At 36.2% G+C, this 19010-nt stretch overlaps 1 protein-coding gene across 1 annotated transcript in view; it reads left to right on the forward strand.

The window, feature by feature from the left end:
• Positions 1 to 19010, forward strand: part of LOC120341990 (uncharacterized) — a 41454-nt gene that overhangs the window by 4594 nt on the left and 17850 nt on the right. The window contains exons 3-7 of the mRNA XM_039410613.2: positions 5732 to 5877; positions 16547 to 16624; positions 17425 to 17535; positions 17733 to 18034; positions 18112 to 18735. Of these exons, the coding sequence (XP_039266547.2) occupies positions 5732 to 5877; positions 16547 to 16624; positions 17425 to 17535; positions 17733 to 18034; positions 18112 to 18735 (1261 nt within the window). The remainder of the gene's footprint in view (positions 1 to 5731; positions 5878 to 16546; positions 16625 to 17424; positions 17536 to 17732; positions 18035 to 18111; positions 18736 to 19010) is intronic.

The raw sequence follows: 19010 nt of genomic DNA on the forward strand, positions 1-19010 counted from the left end.
TTTGGAAGACCATCCATTAGTTATGTCTTATAAGTTTCATCGTGTTTCTATATATATCAGTTGGTTGCAAACCGATCCTTCATATAATTTCAAGTTATGACGATAATAACAAGTCACGTCAGGTCAAGAATTATAATGATGATTTGTTTGCTTACTTCATTTTTGATTGGATTATCCAATACGTAATTTGTCATGAATCAGTATTAGTTTTTGTACTCGTGATCAACGCTAAAACGGATAAGTCGTTGGACATATTTCAGTTTTGTTGTTGGTAAATAATATTGGATATATTCTAGGTCAAGCAGACTTTCACTTCAAAATTAAAGTTGAAAATTCTAGAGGATAACTTTTTCTCTTATACATTGATTATCTTGTCATTATATTGTCATTGATAGTTCAATTTATTGGATTTTGCGTTGGTCCCCAATACCTGACAAAGATACTCACTTCCAAGCAACGCTTGTATTTTGAACCTAAACCAATATAAAAATAATGTTAATATATCCTGAATAATCTCTGTTAAAAATCATTACCTAAAAATTGAGAGAAATAATTTGGTTTATTTACCTCTCTGCATTTTACAATATTCTTATTAATCTTTTGGCGCGATGCTGTAAACGTGATTTCTTTCGGAAGCTTATTGCTGTTGTTTGTTTTTGGTTCGAAGGTGATAAAATTGCACCTGTATTTTCGTGCTTCACTCACACATACTACGTCATATCGATAGGATTGTTCTATTTCGTATACATGTGTTATGAAATCAACATCTGTTACTCACTTGTAATGTTAATTAAGAGTGGATCAATTCATTGACGATTGCTCTGGTGCTTTTGTGGGATACAGACTTAGTGTCAACGCATATGCCGCATTCATTCCATAACATAATAAATAAAGCACATTGTGTAACACCATTTATATTTTCGAGTGTGATCATGGAAAAATCATAAAAATCGATCGATGACATTCAAAATAACTACGTGCTAAGCTGGTTGGGATATGCCAAAGTTGGTCATTCGATATATCCATCTTAGTCCGAATCTTTGTAATCTATACGAGGATATCACTAAATTTATAGTCTATATTCTTACAGGTGTATATTCAATCTATAGTCTACTACTTCAAAATATCTACTGTCTAATTTTATCGCTTTGTAAACAAATCTGAGAAAATACAAGAGAGATTTGAGAGAGTGAAACTAGACCCTCTGATTTACTAATACCCCGTCGAATTGACTTGCTCTTGCATGTCTTATTTTCACATTGTCCAAATTGAGAGCGATTATGGTACCACAGTTAACTTGGAAGTTGACACATGTTATTGAAATCCCTTGTAAGCAGCGGAATCGATTCGTGTTGTACATGGAGATGTTATCTCTATTTCACCTTTTTGAATGTTTTGGTAACATCGACTTAACGGACATCATCGTATGATATTAAAGCGTCTTTTGCAGGTGCAAACGCTTCGTAATTTTTGGCATTAGTCATAAATATACACCACATTAGATTAGTTTTGACATAAAGCCGACCATAATACGAAGTATAACCACGTTGGTCCGAAAATTACAAGCTGTATTTGTGCGATATTTGACGCATACGTGCTGCTCCATTTTTGCAAATACGTGTTACTGTACGAGATATTGCCCAGTAATCTAGTAGTATGATTTTTATATGCAAGTTTAACTCATACACGTTTTAACTACCGGAGACAACATAAACTTTGAAATACTCGAAAAGTTTGGATAAGGGATGGGTATATGGATCTAGATGCTATTTAAATACAACCTCCGTGGATGGATATTGGTCTGTCATATGGGGGAGCAGGTTCAGTCGACCGTGTCCATTTTTCTGCACAAGGCTAACATGGCGCATCACATCACATTAGTAGAGTAAATATGAACCGATGTACATCTTCCGATATGCGTGCCTGTCATAACGACGAGATTTCTATCCAATCCGTGGAAACCAAAAGTTTACCATCCTCTTCTCCTCGCCAAGTTGCTGAGATGAGATTTACTTATAGCCACCCCATACTTGGTAACTCGGTTTGTTTGTTGTGCCGTGTTTGTGCAGAAAAATTGATTTTCTACGGTAAAATGGGAGCGTTTTGTTGATAAAGTGGTCGCAAAGTCATAAATAGAACTTTCAACATATTACGAAAGCTTATTTCGGCATAGAAATTGATTCTTAGTAGTGCGTTTTTATCACACTTTAGAGGCTGTAGTGTGTTATGCGTTAATCAAGTTCAATTCGTTTGAGTGTACTGTTCTCAGTGCAGTCTAATCGTACTTTTTGTGTTTTTGCGTTCTTTCCATGAATTATTTATAATTGTTGTAGTTTGACGCCCAAATTTACGCTCCATAAATTTGGGTCCACATTAAAAGAGTACTCGTTATCACAATATCTGTCACCCAGCTCTCGCTGTTTATCGTTTTATCGGTGTAAATAATTGGCGATTAAACACGACTTCGTGTTTAATAACGTTAGCCCTCGACAGGTAATTTCAATCTTCGTTGGAGATTTTATTCATAAGTGGATCTGCATATTGACCCACCGTGCTAAGCAAACGAATACATGCCTGGACTTGTTCGCTCGTTAACGCATTGCCCAATGAAAGTAGACGTAACCCTACCTAGACATAATGTCGGCAAGGAATTTAAATCCCAGTTTCCTATTGTGTAGGTTGGAATGCGAGACGATATCAAGCTGATTCGTGGTTTATTTCAACTGTGCGAAAACGCGGATGAATTTTGAAGACACTGATTTTATAATACACATATCTAATGTATATAGTACAGTACTTAGTATTTGGAAATGACATGGAAATCACAAATATGAAAATTTGGCGTTAAATTATACTGAGCAATGTGTACGATACATTGGAATAAAGGTGTTACAAAAGATTAATCTGATCATCATTTCAATTCCCGTGTGAAACACAGGTATCATGTTCTGGTATTGTTAACGATGATTACCAGTAAAGATTACGTCACATTTGCACGACGATTGTTACATAATTTTGTAACGTTCAGTCAACCATCATTTCACAGTATTCAATGTAAGCCGCGTTTTCAGTCATATTTAAGCAAATGCGCGCTTGATATATACTTTTAGTTTAATTAAGTATTTAATTTAAATAATTTCCAGCAGTGTATCAATATGCTGACTTATTTATCATTGGTAGATTTGTATTGTTCCACAGTTATCTTTAAGATACCGATAGTCGATCCATCGTAGGGAAACGCTCCCCATTCTCATATCGTTTGGTGTGTATTCTCCTGAATCATTTCAAGTTAAAATGTGGTATACAATTAATAAACTATTGAAAAACTCCGGCCTAACTTTTCCCAATTCGGGCATGACGAGATCCGTTTAGCTGCGTCCGGTCTGTCGTCATGCTTCATATATAGATGCTCTTTGCTGGCTAAACTGAAAATAAGTTCAAAATGTAATTGAAGATAAGTTGAAAAGTAATATTACGACCTTTCCGGCGTTTTGTCTCCATAGTCGTGTAATTTGCCAGATACTCTTCCAAAGTATGCCGCTTTACCTTTTAGAGTTGTAAATGTGCTACATTCTTGAATCGTAGCAATAACGGTTCCCCGAGCCGTATCGCTCTCTCCTTTCAACGCTGTCCGCTCGCAGAAGGTCTGATTTTCGGTTTTATATTTATTGGGATTTGTTGCTGTTGTGGAGCGATAGTTGAATGTCGATTTGCGGATTCTGCTATCTGTATAACAGCTAATTTTACAAATATGCTCTCAACTTATGAATTAACCGTCAACCACGATTACCTCTTCCACAAACGTGTCCTTCATTTCCAAAAGCGGTTCAAATAATTATATACACACCGTCGTTGATGGTGGTGATTTACATTCTCTTTCAAAAACTCCCACGGTTTGAAAAAGGTATTCGCCGTACGGTATAGGTATAAACATTCAAGTCGAAACTTATTTTTAGTCTTCGAGGGAAGAAAAGTATCGAATTCGACTACCTGAAAGTTGCCGGTGAAAATAGAACCATAGCATAGAATCCACATTTTCGATAACGTGTGCATTGGTCCTCTTTAGCAAAGCCCTATGTCTGGATAAACTTGGACAATAATGACTATTTGTAGAATAAAATATCCCTCAACAGATGTATACAAATAAGGGTCGTTGATAATTTGCAACGTGTTCTATTAGTTCACTGACTCACGTAAAGTACAACATATGTAAACATGGGGTTGGTAAACATTATAATTTGTAATTCTGTGAGACGTGCACTAATTTACTGTTAATAATAAAAGTCAATAATCGTGGAATCGGGAGCTCCGTACGTTAAATAAGCAACCCAGCATACCCAGAAAAGACAAGAAATAAACCACTCGAAGCGAAATGTAATTGCCATCGATATTCCTGTCCAGATAAAGCCAGACAATAAAATTAAACATTCCGTCCATATGTCGGTCTCAAATTATATTCCCTTGGGTGCACTTCTAGCCGCTCGTATCTGATCGAAAATTCTAACTCGGTTATATGTTTACTCACTCCTTTGGCCTTAGAGTGGATTGGAAAAAAGTAAATTGCTGCATTACTAAAGCAGTCCAACAGTAGGTTAGGCATAGTTCTACCAAAACATCTAATACTGTGGTCTCCGTCATTTGCCACGTCCCAAGCGTTTACGACAGTTTTGATTGTTGCTGACAATTCATATTCATAATAATAATTCAGGATATTCAGCCCAGCACGACACATTATTTATACATTAATAAAGAGTTCAACGGTCTGATTCAATGCAACAACAATTCAATACGCAAAACAACTTGAAATGTACTGAATTTTGAATTCATTAAAACAGCTTTGACAGTTCTAGATATATTTTACTCTCAACCACATGCGATACCAACTGACCAACCAACATCACCAGCATTATTTGTGATATTTCTTCATTATTTATATTTTGACTTGTACTAGAATTCCGGCTCGTTTCCAAACTTCATTTGTTAACATTGCGGTATATTTTTATTATTGGTCACACCTGATGATTCATTCAGTAATCGACTTGACATAAGCCGGTAAATATTTTCAGCTTTGTCATAAACCTACCCATCACGTGGAAAAGCGTCAAATCCTAATTCTTTCGCGAGTTCTCAAGCCGAATCCAACAAAAGCGTACTCGTGTGCGGTATCCTTTAGTCATTGTTGTGCGGTATTAACAGTTCGAACATGGTTCTCAAGTTCTTTTGTGTTTCGCTGCACTTCAATTCCTTAAGATAAGCTATTCGGTCGATGGTGTTATGTGACTTTTGTTTGTAATAGGACTTGGGGGTGCTTGGAGTAATTTGTCTAAATGTCAAATTAAGTATCAAAGCGCGGATAAATGTCGATACCAAAGTACAGTAAAGTTTATGAAAAATGCCACGACCAAGAATATTATTCACCTGTGAAGATCGCAAAACATGTCATTAAACATATAAGGTTTGACGTAGTAAAAGATAAAGGTAACCATCAACCAGCGTGGTATCTCACACCTGGCTATGAAGTTGATTAGTAATAAATTGCCAAGTTGTATTTGGGTGGTCAAATCAACGTTTAAAATAGACAATCATAAGACCCACTATCAACGGGCTTGGGCTAACAGTGCTCATGAATGAAAATTGAGCTATTGTAAAACTCGTCATTTATCAAACCAAAAGGTGTTAATTTGGTTTTTGGATTTCTGCATTAAATGGAAACTTTCTATTTTTTTTTCAGGCAAAGATGGGACGTCCACCTTACTTCGGAGACGAATGTCATGGACTCATTTCCAGAGAAGATGGGGATATTTTGTGTCAGGAAGAGGGCAACTTCCTTATCCGCGAATCTCAAAACGAGCGAGGACGGTATACTTTAGTTTTAAGGTAATGTTTTTAAATATTTTTTCTCAACTATTGTAGCAGTAGTTGGCTTTCATGAATAAAGTTGTCTTTTGTCCATTAGCTAGTTGATTTTAAGTATAATTGACGTCTCAATGCGATAATGACGTCCAATGATATACCGGTAGTTGAAATTTCCTGTAGCATTAACCAGTTTTACATCCAACTCATAAAACCAATGAAATATGCTGTATTCAGTTCGTAAAAATATTTGTCTGAATTTTGTTGGAACCAAATTCTAAGCGTTGACTCTACCCTAACCAAACATTTAGCAGCACGGCGTGGAACAGTTAGAAATTTTTACTAGTCAAAACCATTCCCAATTTCATTATTTAACCATTATGCCAACATGAGACAAATGATGAAAATTGCCTGTTTATTTACGTTATTATCATTTCTATTTTAAAATCTTCATGAGTTGTATTATGTTACGTTGTCGGATGTTATGGTTGTCAGTTTAGGAAGATAAAGCACTTAAAGTTCTTTCGCGTGCGTGCTGATTAATTGTTTTTGAACTAGTTATCTAACAAGAGGGGATGCGGTACTAGATTTTGGCTTAATCTTTTGTGTGCCGACTAATTGAAAGGAATGCAAATAAAAGCTTGCTTTAAGGGCCATTTGCTAAGTTTGTCAAATAATGGACACCTGACGCGCCCTTCTAGACTCGAAAATTGAAATACATTTATGGTACTTGTCCGCAAATGCAGACAAGTACTACGGAGATATTTTTTTAGCAGTTTTTCACATGTTATAACAACGTAATTATCAGAGAAGAAAATCGTTAACCGAATTTGAAATACTCGTAATTTACTGTGTATTTACTTCGTCTCACATCTGTTGCGCCGTCATTTATTGGTAAAATCGTAAATTGGACGGTATTTCAAGCGATGTCGCAATATTAAAAGTATTATGGGCGCAATGTTTACATTTTCCGTATCGCTTTATTCTTTTATCGCACAAAATTTTACCTCAGGTTTTATGGCAGACAGCAAATATTTGAAGAACGGTCAAATTGAATATCACATTATCAGCTCCATCATATATGCCGTCTTTAGGCTTATCTGAAACGATAATATAATCCACGAAAAGTGAACAGACGAATTATTATATGGTTTTTCAATGCAGATACATATATAAGTAAATTAGTTTTTGAAATAATTTAGCCGCAAATTTATCTGCCGTCTGAAAGACATGATTATCGACCATAAGTTTTAACATGACTTTTTTATGCGGGAAGATTCATCGCAACGAGCGAAACGATCCATGCGGTTCGAATTCACTTATTTTTTAAGTATAAGACTTAAAAAAACAGATTACGACACTCTATGATGATGTTGTTATACGCAATGTGGTTTTTCTTCAATTGATTTACTTGTGCACTTGAATGCGTACGGATCTTATAGCTCTGAATAATGATGCTGTCATCCAACATCTATGTCGTGGTTGCACTGTTTTCAACTGGAACAGGTTCACGAAATACAACGAAATTGCCTCATGCTTAAATTATTATTGGATTACGACATTACAATACGAAAACAATTACTTCTTTAGTCAAAAATGCGGAAGAAGATGATTATTCATCAAGTTCCCGCCGTGCTTTCATGCATACTTCCTCATTCCTATTTCATTTTCTTTATATTTGAAGATTTCAGTATTTGATTTTGTTGTTTTTCAACTTACTTACTTTGACCACTATCAGATTTCATTACAAAGTACACCATATCCTGATGATCTAATAAAAGCAATCACGTTTTAGGGTAAACTGTGGTTTGATTAGTAAACCCTTCAGGTTATTCTGCTGAAAAATTTACTGAACTAATTCCGGTATGACGAATACTCAACCGCTTCACACATTCCGCAATGAATCATTATAGCAATACCGATTCACTTCAAATTCCTAGATGCTTGAGATTATCACAAATAAGTCTTGTTTAAGGACAAACGGTTGACGACCACTGATGTGGGTGTCATGGTTGCCACGGAACATTGTTGCAGGGGAGTTGCGCTGGTATGCATATGCAGTATATACTATATACATGTGAATGTATTGGAATTAGTAACAAAACGTATTTTTTTTTTTTAAACTTGGATCTGGAATCGTCAATTACTAATGCGAAATATCATTTTGGTGGTCTACTGGTCGGCATCAGTCAAATTTCTATAGTCCCCTACAGGCGAACTATTTATATTCCTTTTCTTATGATAAAATTAACCAATTACACACAAACCACATCCTCAGGTGTGGGAAAGTACGATTAAACTTTTAAACCCTTTGCTGTTTATTCGGGCAAAGAAATATGATATCGTAGTCGAGTTACCATATTTTCCCCTAAACTGCATATTGCGGCTAGGAAATGAGATTATTGTGCAAAGGTTGGGTAAAATACATGAAGCCAACAATATATATTTTGTAAGCTATTGTGTAATCTATTGCACATACCACAGACGATCGACTCGTAAGTACCGGAGCTGAAGTCCGATATTCGCTCCTAAATAGGGATTATATGATTTTATCTGTTTTTCACGTAATTGCTAATTTTCTAATATAAACATAGTTCATTCAAAGTTGTATTAGTTTACAGACAACTTGACCCGCGTCTGACAGTATAATTTCAATACACATGCTGAGATCGTGATTGTGGGTATATTTTCGAAATTATAGAAGGATTGGGTCACTTATTATAATCCAATCGAGCCGAAACGGAACTACTTATACAATCCGCGTTATAATTGCTGTTTTGAGTATGGGATGAATATATCTACCACGTGTTTTATCTCTGATCCATGCTGTGCTATATATAAATATTTGAATTTATCTGTAATGAAGTTTATGTACCGTCGTCGTTTTCAGTGTGATATTATGATTTCATTGTCAAGATAAAAATCAAGTATAAGCAAATGCGATATATAGCGCGTCGATGACCGCTTGCAGTTGTTCTATCAATATCCTTTCCACGTTTAGTTAAGGAATCCGGAAATTGATTTATTTGCTTGATAAAAGATGAAAAAATGAATGTGTATATTTTTTTATCCGCCTGTTTTAATAAGTAACAATTCATTTCTTACCCACTCAAGATATAGGATCGATTATCTTGGGCTAAGTTTTCTTCGTATTGCCCTGTATGCCAATAGTTGCAGAGTATTATCGCTATTCTGGTACTTAAAAACGTCGCGATGTGTGACCATTTCATTTTTGCCCTATGTCAAAGTAATCCATCTAGAAATGCCCTCCGCGTACCTTTCGAGGTATAAGCAGACGTTTGGGTTTTGAATTTCAGTCATTGTGAGAATAGCGTATCTGTCCTAATCTCTTACGAATCGAGTTCTAAATATATCCAGAGAGCTTATGAAATAGCTAAGCCTTGAAAATTGCAAGACTACGATTTCTATCCGATGCGACGATTTCTCCGAATGCCCCATTTACAGTGTGTATATTCAAATCACCGTGGTCTTGTGGAGTTGCGACCGATTTGTCGATGTAGAAGCACAGCGCTTCGTATTGCGTATTCCTTTACATTTGATATGAATTATGAAGTCGCCAATAACATTTCCAGCGAAAATGTTTTATTTATTTAGATTGCTTTTGCTGTCAGCTAAATTGAATATTTTAAAATTGAACTTTTAAGTCGTGGTTGATTTATGGTTATTGATAAATTGTGTATTCGTCGTTGGGGGCAATAACCCCAATAAAGGAAAGCGTGCCAGAAATTTGATTTACGGATGACAGACGGTGCCTAAATAAACTAAATTAACAAAAGGCGTCGATGGCCTTCGAGTACGTGACCCATTGTCTCCGATGATGAACGACCATTTAGTTTGGCCGCCTATATCTGCACCGGTAACATGTGTATCCAATTGTAAATCCGCTCTGCAAATACTTGAGCCACCTGCCAACTATTTCAAGACTTGACTTGGGTGGCTCTTCAACGTTTCCGCTTTTGATGAAACCGATTTCCCCGTTAATTGGCGGCAACACAAAAATCTATTTTGTAAGAAGGTTGACATTCATTTCTACTTCAGTGAGCGACAGTATTTTGTGAGGAAATTAAGGGGATACTTGATGTAACGCCTGGATAAATTCATGGAATGGAATTGTCGTCTGTGGAATTTAAGTTATCTACAAATTTTTCATATGCTTTCACAGAAGTAATGAATTTATACAAGATTGACAATATGCGAACAAAATTGGTCATAACGTACTCAATTCTCCAGGGGTTACTCAGGTTTTCAGAATCGCTTGTGTCGATACTCGATATCCATGTCAATAATACGTTTATTCGTGTGTTGGTGTACAGTTACAGTTGCACCTTGGCTTGTGTTTGGACGCAACCCCAAGTTCAATAGTATTTTGTCGTGTGCATGTCACATTTTGCATTGTTTTCCGTCATGCTGTGCTGTTTACCACACTAGTAGTAAGTAACATAAGTCTTATAAATAGGAATGGTTTAAATTCAAGTGACATGACCCCCTTCCCCGTGGTTAACCGCGAATGCTTGGTCGGCTGTAGTTTTTGCACTTCGTTTCCTGTTGACATAATGCCAACACATCTCGTCCACGAAACGAAATACAAATTTTTGTACGTGGTGCATTGCAAAACTAAATGAGGGCTGTATTTGAATTAGGGTTATCACAAACGACGCTAAGTGATTGCAAAGAGCATATTTATCCCCATTACCATAATACCCTTTTATATTTTCAATTATATTCAGCAGCTTGAATTATGCCTTTAGTCAAGGTTTGACCGAGCTATCAGATTCAGCTGCACTGTAAATTTACTGTTGGGTAGGTGGGCTGGTTACAGGTGACGTAGATCGCCGAAATAACATTGGAATGACTAAAACTTTGTCCCGTCGCCTTACTAATAACACAAAAAATACTAATTTTCAGTCGTTAATCGATAAACGTTATTAGGGTTCCTCCACGTCATAATTTAAAAATACGTCGAATTTCCACTTTTACTGTCACACGGCAATTTCCGACTTAAATATATCTTTATGACCACCCTCCATTATCATCCACTTGGAAATCAATCTTTTTAACAATCTCTCATCCCGATACTTTGTTTGCTTTAGTAGATCTTTTAAAATCGATGACTAAATGGACGAATACATCGACCAGTCGTCCGATTATTTAATCAATTCCACTATTGCGGGCCGATCTTGGCCGATGTTAAGTTTTATGTCTTCTATTCAAAGGTTGAGAAAAGGTCGACGTATTTCTCAAGAATTTCACGCTTTTATTATCCCAAATGCAGTGTTTTGTTATTCGTGGCAGGCCTATTGTGGATTATCACAGTGCGAAAAGTTTTCTTTATTTTACCGTGGCACAATTTTAATGCCTTGTTTTCAGGGAAGCACAGAAGCCAACCGACGATGGTCATGGTGAATTATTTAGCACAATCAAATCTTATGAGAAAGTTTTATATAAAATTAAATAGAAAACATAATGTGTGCTATTGAAATTTGCCAAACTGAATTTAAACATAATATTTGTTTCATAAGAGCGATGCTCCCAAATTTGTTGTATGATTATGAATACGCGAAATAGAGGCGCCCAATATTTCTCCATATTTTTCATAACATATAATAAATGTGAAGTCTAATTGAATGTTCTACTTATACTTCTAAGGTAGTATTTCTAACACTGAAATTGTCCGATTTGCATTCAGTCCAATTGGCAATTTGTGTTTCATGGTGTATTATAAATTTAATTTCTGTATTATATTTCATCCTACAAGAGCGGTTAGCGTCTAAGCTTTCGTTACATTTATGATTATGTTTATAAAACACTGGATGCTGTGAAGTCGGGCATTCGATACTTCTCATAAGTTCTTGTGTCAACATCCTGTCTGTCTGGTAAAAATATACAAACCGTCGAAGTCTTCGGTATAGCTATTTATCAAACGCGGGCGTGTTCAGATGTTATAATTAAACCGTACGCACACTTGCTGAATTACAGGTTCGTTTCCGCTACATTTTGTCTTTCTTGATTATTAGTGATCCTAGTACTTCGATTGTACGTTTCCTATTCTATAATCTGTTTATCTTCTCAGATAGTTGTGTGAATTGCCTAAACGAGTTTTTCCATATAAGTTAAGATAACAGATATAATGAAAAATCCAAATTAACTTACAATAATCGGACACTAAGTAAGTGTACATATGGATCGTTTTGGTATTATGTTGTTGTTGATCATGTTATTAGTATTTTCTTCTTCTTGTTGTTGTCATTAACTACTGGCCAGATGAAATTTTCTATGGTTAAACATTGTATTTTCGCTAGGTGGCTATTACTTATTCATTTCAAAAATTTCGGTTGCCTTTACCGGGTTCGTTTTTGTATGCAATGACGTCATCAAATTAAAAAATTGCGCTTCTTATGGCGGTTCCTCTTTCGCGTAAGTTGTTGTTGGTGGTTAGGTACCGGTAGACTACTGTACCCTATTGAATATTTATTTCGTGTCCATATATTTGCGCACCGCTCTCGTGTTTTATTGTTTTAGCATTTCAGATAATTAATTTGAACCTGACAAAATGAGTACATTAGATGACAGAAATGCGCCATCACTAATTACTTCGGAAAGTCAAGTGCATTTCAAAATTCAAACTATCGATAACGTAAACGTAATGAGGCGATACTTCAAATAGCGTCAAATAATCGTCCGGAGCGTGACTTGGAAATTGTTGAAACGCCAACATCTGACACACAAAAAAACTTAGTGTACCATAAACAAAGCGCCACACGCTTTATGACACTACCTGTTCTAGATAGTATCTGGATTGCAGTATGTCACAGATAAATTTAGAATTTGCTTAACTATATATTGTTGAATTTATAATACCCCACTACAAGAACTTTAGGTATCATACAGAAATTATGCTGGATTATGTCCTAGATTACAAAAAATATATGTAATTGCTTCGAAAAACGTATCATTTTGGTTCAAATGGCAACATATTTGAGCGGATTTTTGTGGAAAATTTGACCATAAAGAGTTTGACCTTTTATACATAATGCTCTTTTGTTGCTTGTACACCATCAAATTATACGTTCCCCAAATTCTAGATCAATGCCCAGGATATTTTGGATAAGCCTGTGTCGGCCACACACATTATATATATATATTACTATCTGTTAATAATATAACAGCAGATAGCAGCATTTAAAATATTTCGAAATACCTATGCTACTCTGCTTCATAGTTTTTGCATATAACGTTAAAAAATTTGCACCCGTTATTTTGAATTTTCAAGTAAGTTTAATTACAATTCAGCCAACTAAAATTAGCAAAAGATGAATTACAACTACAAGAGCGTATTTTATTGCTCATGTTTTGGTAGGTAACATTTGATTAGTAATAAAATGCCATTGAGTTTTCTGCAACTTTATTACAACATTTGTTGTGTTCAGCTCGGCCTTTGAAGGATTATAGACTTGTTGTTACACCGTGCGGCTGCGAGTGCAGTATTTTTACAGCTCGTCGCTGTTTTGGGGTTGTTTACTTAACATGCGGTAGTTTTAGCGACCATGCAACAACACCAGGTCTGTTCATTTGATTTCATGCGTGCAGGTTGTAGTTATAGCTCATATATTACATCCCGATGCATCATGAAAGGTATTGAATATGCAATTTCATTTGATGTCATAAAACTCAAAATGAAGTTGTGTTTCGCCTGTTTGGCGCAGGCGAGTGTGACGTGACAGACGTGCTTGGTAATTTCAATTTCAAGATAGCTGAAGCTGAATTCATACATTGTATTACAAGTATAGTTCTATTTTAAAGCATACTATATAGGTACATGTCACAAGGGCGTGCTTGTACTAATAAAAATCACTATTCTCTTTGAGATTACAGGTTCTGCATGTTCACTGTGCATAGTCTTAATTTGACTGTTACCTATTATACTACAAGGACATTTATTTAACTGTAGATTCAGATATTTGAACATTCGAATTATTTGCACTTTCATTAAAATAAAGCCCATATACAGACTGTGTTTTGATTCGCTTTAGCTGCTTATTTACTCATTTTTATCGGATCCCAAAATGCTCCATTGCGAACTTCGCCCAAATGAAACCCCAAAGAAGGTGAGCTTGCTGGAGTTGTTTTTATTCGATCAAAACGCTCTGCAATGATAGACGTTCCCCAGCATTGAAAGACAAATGCTTTGTTTATTTGGACGTCGCCGATTGTGGAATAGACCTTGATATATTTAACCACAGTCGCCACAGATTCTTTTGTTCTATAGAATACGGTATGTTTCGGGTCGCATGGCACGACGAAAGCCATGTCAAGTGTAAAACTTCAAAGAGAGATTAAATATAACCGTATCGGCTGCCGGTCACGCCTTCCGATCCTTAATTTTCAACAACAACAAGAGCAATGGTCAAGTGTACTGTCGAAACACAACAAATCCATACTTATATTTATTATAAGTAATTTGGTTAATCGTACGCAAATCATGCGGTGTCGAGAAGCGTTATTTCCTTCGGCACATTGTAGTGATCAAAATACAAGTAGATTCGATTTTCATTTTTTACAGTAAAATATGATAATAACTTCGTTGGTATGCTACTACAGGAAGCGAACTTCTAGATCCGATTTTTAATAGTCAGTAACCCATAACGAAATAACGTGCAACCGGCACTTTCCTCGATGAAGGGTTTAATGTGGCATATTAGTCTGCAACGGATGACCTATTTCGGCGAATTCTCGATGAGGCGGGCAATTTGCGATTTCATTTTCATTCAATTTTGGTGGTCTATAAATTTTACGCTATTATAATAATATAAGCTACGAACCATAATGGATATTGAAGAAACAGCTCCAATTTTTTTAATAGAATGCGTGTGACTCCTGGGAATATCTCGCCAAAACACGCGAATGCTTTCTAATGTATCAAAAAGAAAATTCCCATTCTCAATGTCGCTGCTTATCCTGTCAAAGTTTGTCAGAATTCAAACTTTGTTGCGCATTGAATAATGTCCAATGTGACTTGTCAGCGACTGTCTATGTATGGGCCATAAAATATGGTCACGGTCAACTATAATATACACATATTGACTTTATAAATGTCTGTTATCGAAAACGGCCTCTGATAAATGTATATCTTTTATCTTGCTATCAACTTACCAGGTTACGTCGCCTGGGATCGTCTATTGAGAGTGCGTCAAGAACGACTCGTGGGCTCATTCTTGACACCGTTGTACACGAATTTACGTTAACTTCGTTTTCCCCGGGGTCCGTCTATCCCATTTTAGTATAGTCAACGATGATAAAAAAGAAAGATCTCGCTCATCTTATTTTAAACTCCTATTATAAGCATATGATTCTATTGGAGACTCAAATGACAAATTATTATACAATATTTCAGAAGCAAATTTGAGCCACTAAAATTATTCCATGTTGAAATATTAAAATACGTCTAGGCTGCCCGATCCAGAGTTCCGGTTTGGGGTTTATCCGTGATATTCCGACAAGGTTCTTTCTGTATTTCCATATCCACCAAACCACTCACATAATATCTTTACTGTCCTTATGTATATCGCGATGTTCTTGGTAAGGGAAAGAGGGATGCCAGTGTTGTGACAGCCAACGTGTACCACGACCAAGTTTCGATATAAATCACCCCATTTATGACGAACAGATACGTCAAGATTTTTTAATCTGGGATTTTCGTATCACGACGCATATTTGATTCATGATAATTTTGGCTATTTTCGAAAATAATGACATTCATATTTTTTACCGGAGGCGTAATTCTTTTAACATAATTTATAAATTATATATTGGGTGGGCGTTAACACTGACATACCGTTACCGTTTACGTTTATAATCTAGTTTATCAGCGTCATTTCGCACTAAAACATAGTGTGAACTTATTGAAATCTATTTTACGTAATGGAATTTTTCGCCGTCTTCATCGATTGAAAAATTTGAACAGGGTGGACAATTAAAAGGATATAAAAACCGAAATAACTCATTGGCATACCTTTTATAGTTGAAGCTAACCATAGGTTAGCACCTTTATACACCTTTATATCAAACTGAGACTATATCAGAAATCTTCTTTTTTTGAACATTGGTCATGTGGATCTCACTACCTTAAAGCTGTTTTCCTGATCTTATTGACTTGAACTCAAGTCTCGCGTCAACCGGTATTTACCGGATCGTAATACACCACCATAATCGGTTCTAAACATTTTCAGTTTGTCGTTTTCGCTTAGAAATGGGTCTATTTAATTCTGAGTAAGTGCGTGTGACCTTGCTTTGAGAAAATTATCTTAAAAAATAAGAAATCTTTTAAATCCCATTTATAGATTGGACATAATTGTCCTATTTTTAGAAATATTTATGTTATTTTTAAATGGCTGGTAGACCTTTCTTCGCTTTTGTGTAACTGCCTCTTATTTACATCCTGACAGTGGCTTTCGGTCAAGCATGATATTAATATGACGAGGAAAAAAAGAACTGACCTCGAATTAATTTAGTAATAGATTACTGTCAATGGGCATCGGCGGGTTTTCACACTCACCCGTGAATCCTTTAGGACTTCACGGTTCGCCCGAAGTCACGCACTATTTATTTAGATTACCAAAGTACCGTACGATAGCTCACACAGACATAACATCGAATCTTATTATGTCATTTCCAGGATTCTAGGGGCTGTGAAGAACTTCAAGCTATATTGGGAAGACGGACAGCATTTTGTTGGTGACAAAAGATTTGATAAGTGAGTCAGATTTTATTTTCGCATATTTTGAACAAAGGTTCATTGTGTATTAGTCTGTTAGTCATGTAAATACAATTAATATGAAATTATTGGTGTTCGACTGACTCGGCAGATGTTTACGAAATACTTGAATGGTCGATTATAAGCCATAGAAGTATCATGCCTCTTCATATTTGATAAAACCACTCAATGTCGATAAATGCCAACCTTGTGCTAGTGAGATAATTTGAATTTTGACGAACCTTATGCATTTTCAACATTTCGAAGTATTACGCGTATTTTTAGTTCATTGCGTAAGGCTTTTTGCGCCTTAGGAATGTTTGTCGTTTTTGTGCGATTATTTATATTTTCTGACACATTATTTTGTCTGGTAGATAAGAGAGTTAAATTTGTTCTAATTGAAGCGGAGAAAGTTGATACTGTGGTCGTGAAATCATGGATTGGGGGTTCATTTTGTGAAGGTGGTGTAAATATTTCCAAATTTATCGATTGTGAAGTTTAAGAGGATTACTTGATTTGGAAGTTTCATGGAGCACCAGACAATGTATTATTATAAACTAAGTAGTTTTTTTAAAAGCTATCGATTTGGTTTCGTTATAACGCCCATGAAACTCATTTCCTAAGTGCAGTAAAAATATTATCAAGTTCTCAAATCATCTAATAAAAGATATAAAACAGTAACCATGTTATTCAAAACCAATCAAATTTATATATCCAAGTGAAAATTTACTCAACGAAACTTTATGATCCCCCTGATGTGTACTTTTGACATCTGTTATATGGAACTGTCGATTTTTCAGTATTTACGACCTTGTTGAGGATGGTCTTATCACAATGTACGTTGAAGAAAAAGCTCACGATTATATTCAGAATATGGCGAAAGATAGATCGGTGTATTCCAGCTTGAGCAGGTATTGATTTGATTCTCTCCATTCAGTCATATAAAAGTCGTTAAATATACCATATTTTTTGATTGAAAATAAGCCTCAGAGACAATTAGACTCATGTTCTGTATTTGATTTCTTAAGTCGCGCTATCTAATACGTTTTATTCCTTGAAATATATGAAATTTTTTCGCTTTGTACATTCAAATGCTATCCTCTCACAGAGCCAGACAGCTACTGACACAGCACCTACCAAACTATGGGCAACTTGTTCCACCGGTTACAAACGATAGAAGAATGAGTCCTCGTCGTGTTCCTTCAATTCGGAATTCGCCGCGGCACGCTCACAATGGAAGGAACACGGAATCAGCCGCATTACCTTACACACACTACCAAAACCAAGCCGCGATTGACCAATATAGTCAAGCGAGTACAGCGGCACTAGAAAACCAAATGACTGCCGCTCGTATTATCACAGAAGAATCACCGTACTTTCAAGACTCATCGTACTCTAATCCAACTCACGGTATGTTTTCGTAGAATTCTAATTTTAGACGAAATTTTTAACTAACGAGATTAACTTGACCATCCTCTATTTTGCAGTTGGTAGCAGTAGCAACAGTATGATTCACAATTTGATGTGCAGTCGAGCTCAGACGTTCAATTCAGAGTCGTTTCAAAACGGTGGACTTCGAGTTGAATCAAACGGAGGAACGAAAAAGTCTCTCACCCCTACTTCGTCCGACGAACGAAAACGTCCTAGAGCTAAAAAGGTCGCCACAGAAGAAACTGTTCAACAGCATCATTACGAAGCCTATAATCAATTAGGGCAAGGATCTCCAATGCATGTGAGGCAGCCTTCTCCTATGGCGACTTACGATCACAGTCGAACACCGAGCAATAGCAGTGGATCAAACACGGACAGTGAAGGGCGCAAACGATATCCTAGCAAACCAAACGTTCCGATGCATCTGCAGAATAGGCCATTTCACCAATCGGTACCAAACGCTTCTCCGCAACGATCACCAATGATTCGGAACAATTCAGACACTCAGCTAACGCCGTCTTCCAGCTCCTATCAATGTTCTATGCCAGCTCAACACACACATACGAATGTAGCTCACGTGAGGCAACTTGGAGGAAGCCAAGGCGGCAGATGTATCGCTAATATGTCAAATGTTCCAGCGCATGTTAATTTATCAGCAAACGGTAGACTAAATAGCGCAGGTCAGTCGCAATTTTTCATGATTATCATGCAGTTACAGTAATGTAGGGTTGTAATGAAGATTTATTTCTTATTAATATACCTCACTGACAGTCAGGAATAGTCGGTTAAGTGAATATGCGCTCCTAATCGTCCATTTCTATGGTCTGTTAGTATAGAAATCGGGTTGGATTTCAGAGCCGATACACATGCTTCTTAAATGAGGCCTCACACTTGATGCGAAACTGGGAAATTCAAGTGTGTGAACTTCACATAAGAAGTCTTACTTGTTTAACAA

Source organism: Styela clava, chromosome 3 (assembly GCF_964204865.1).
Source record: "Styela clava chromosome 3, kaStyClav1.hap1.2, whole genome shotgun sequence".
Classification (NCBI taxonomy): domain Eukaryota; kingdom Metazoa; phylum Chordata; class Ascidiacea; order Stolidobranchia; family Styelidae; genus Styela; species Styela clava.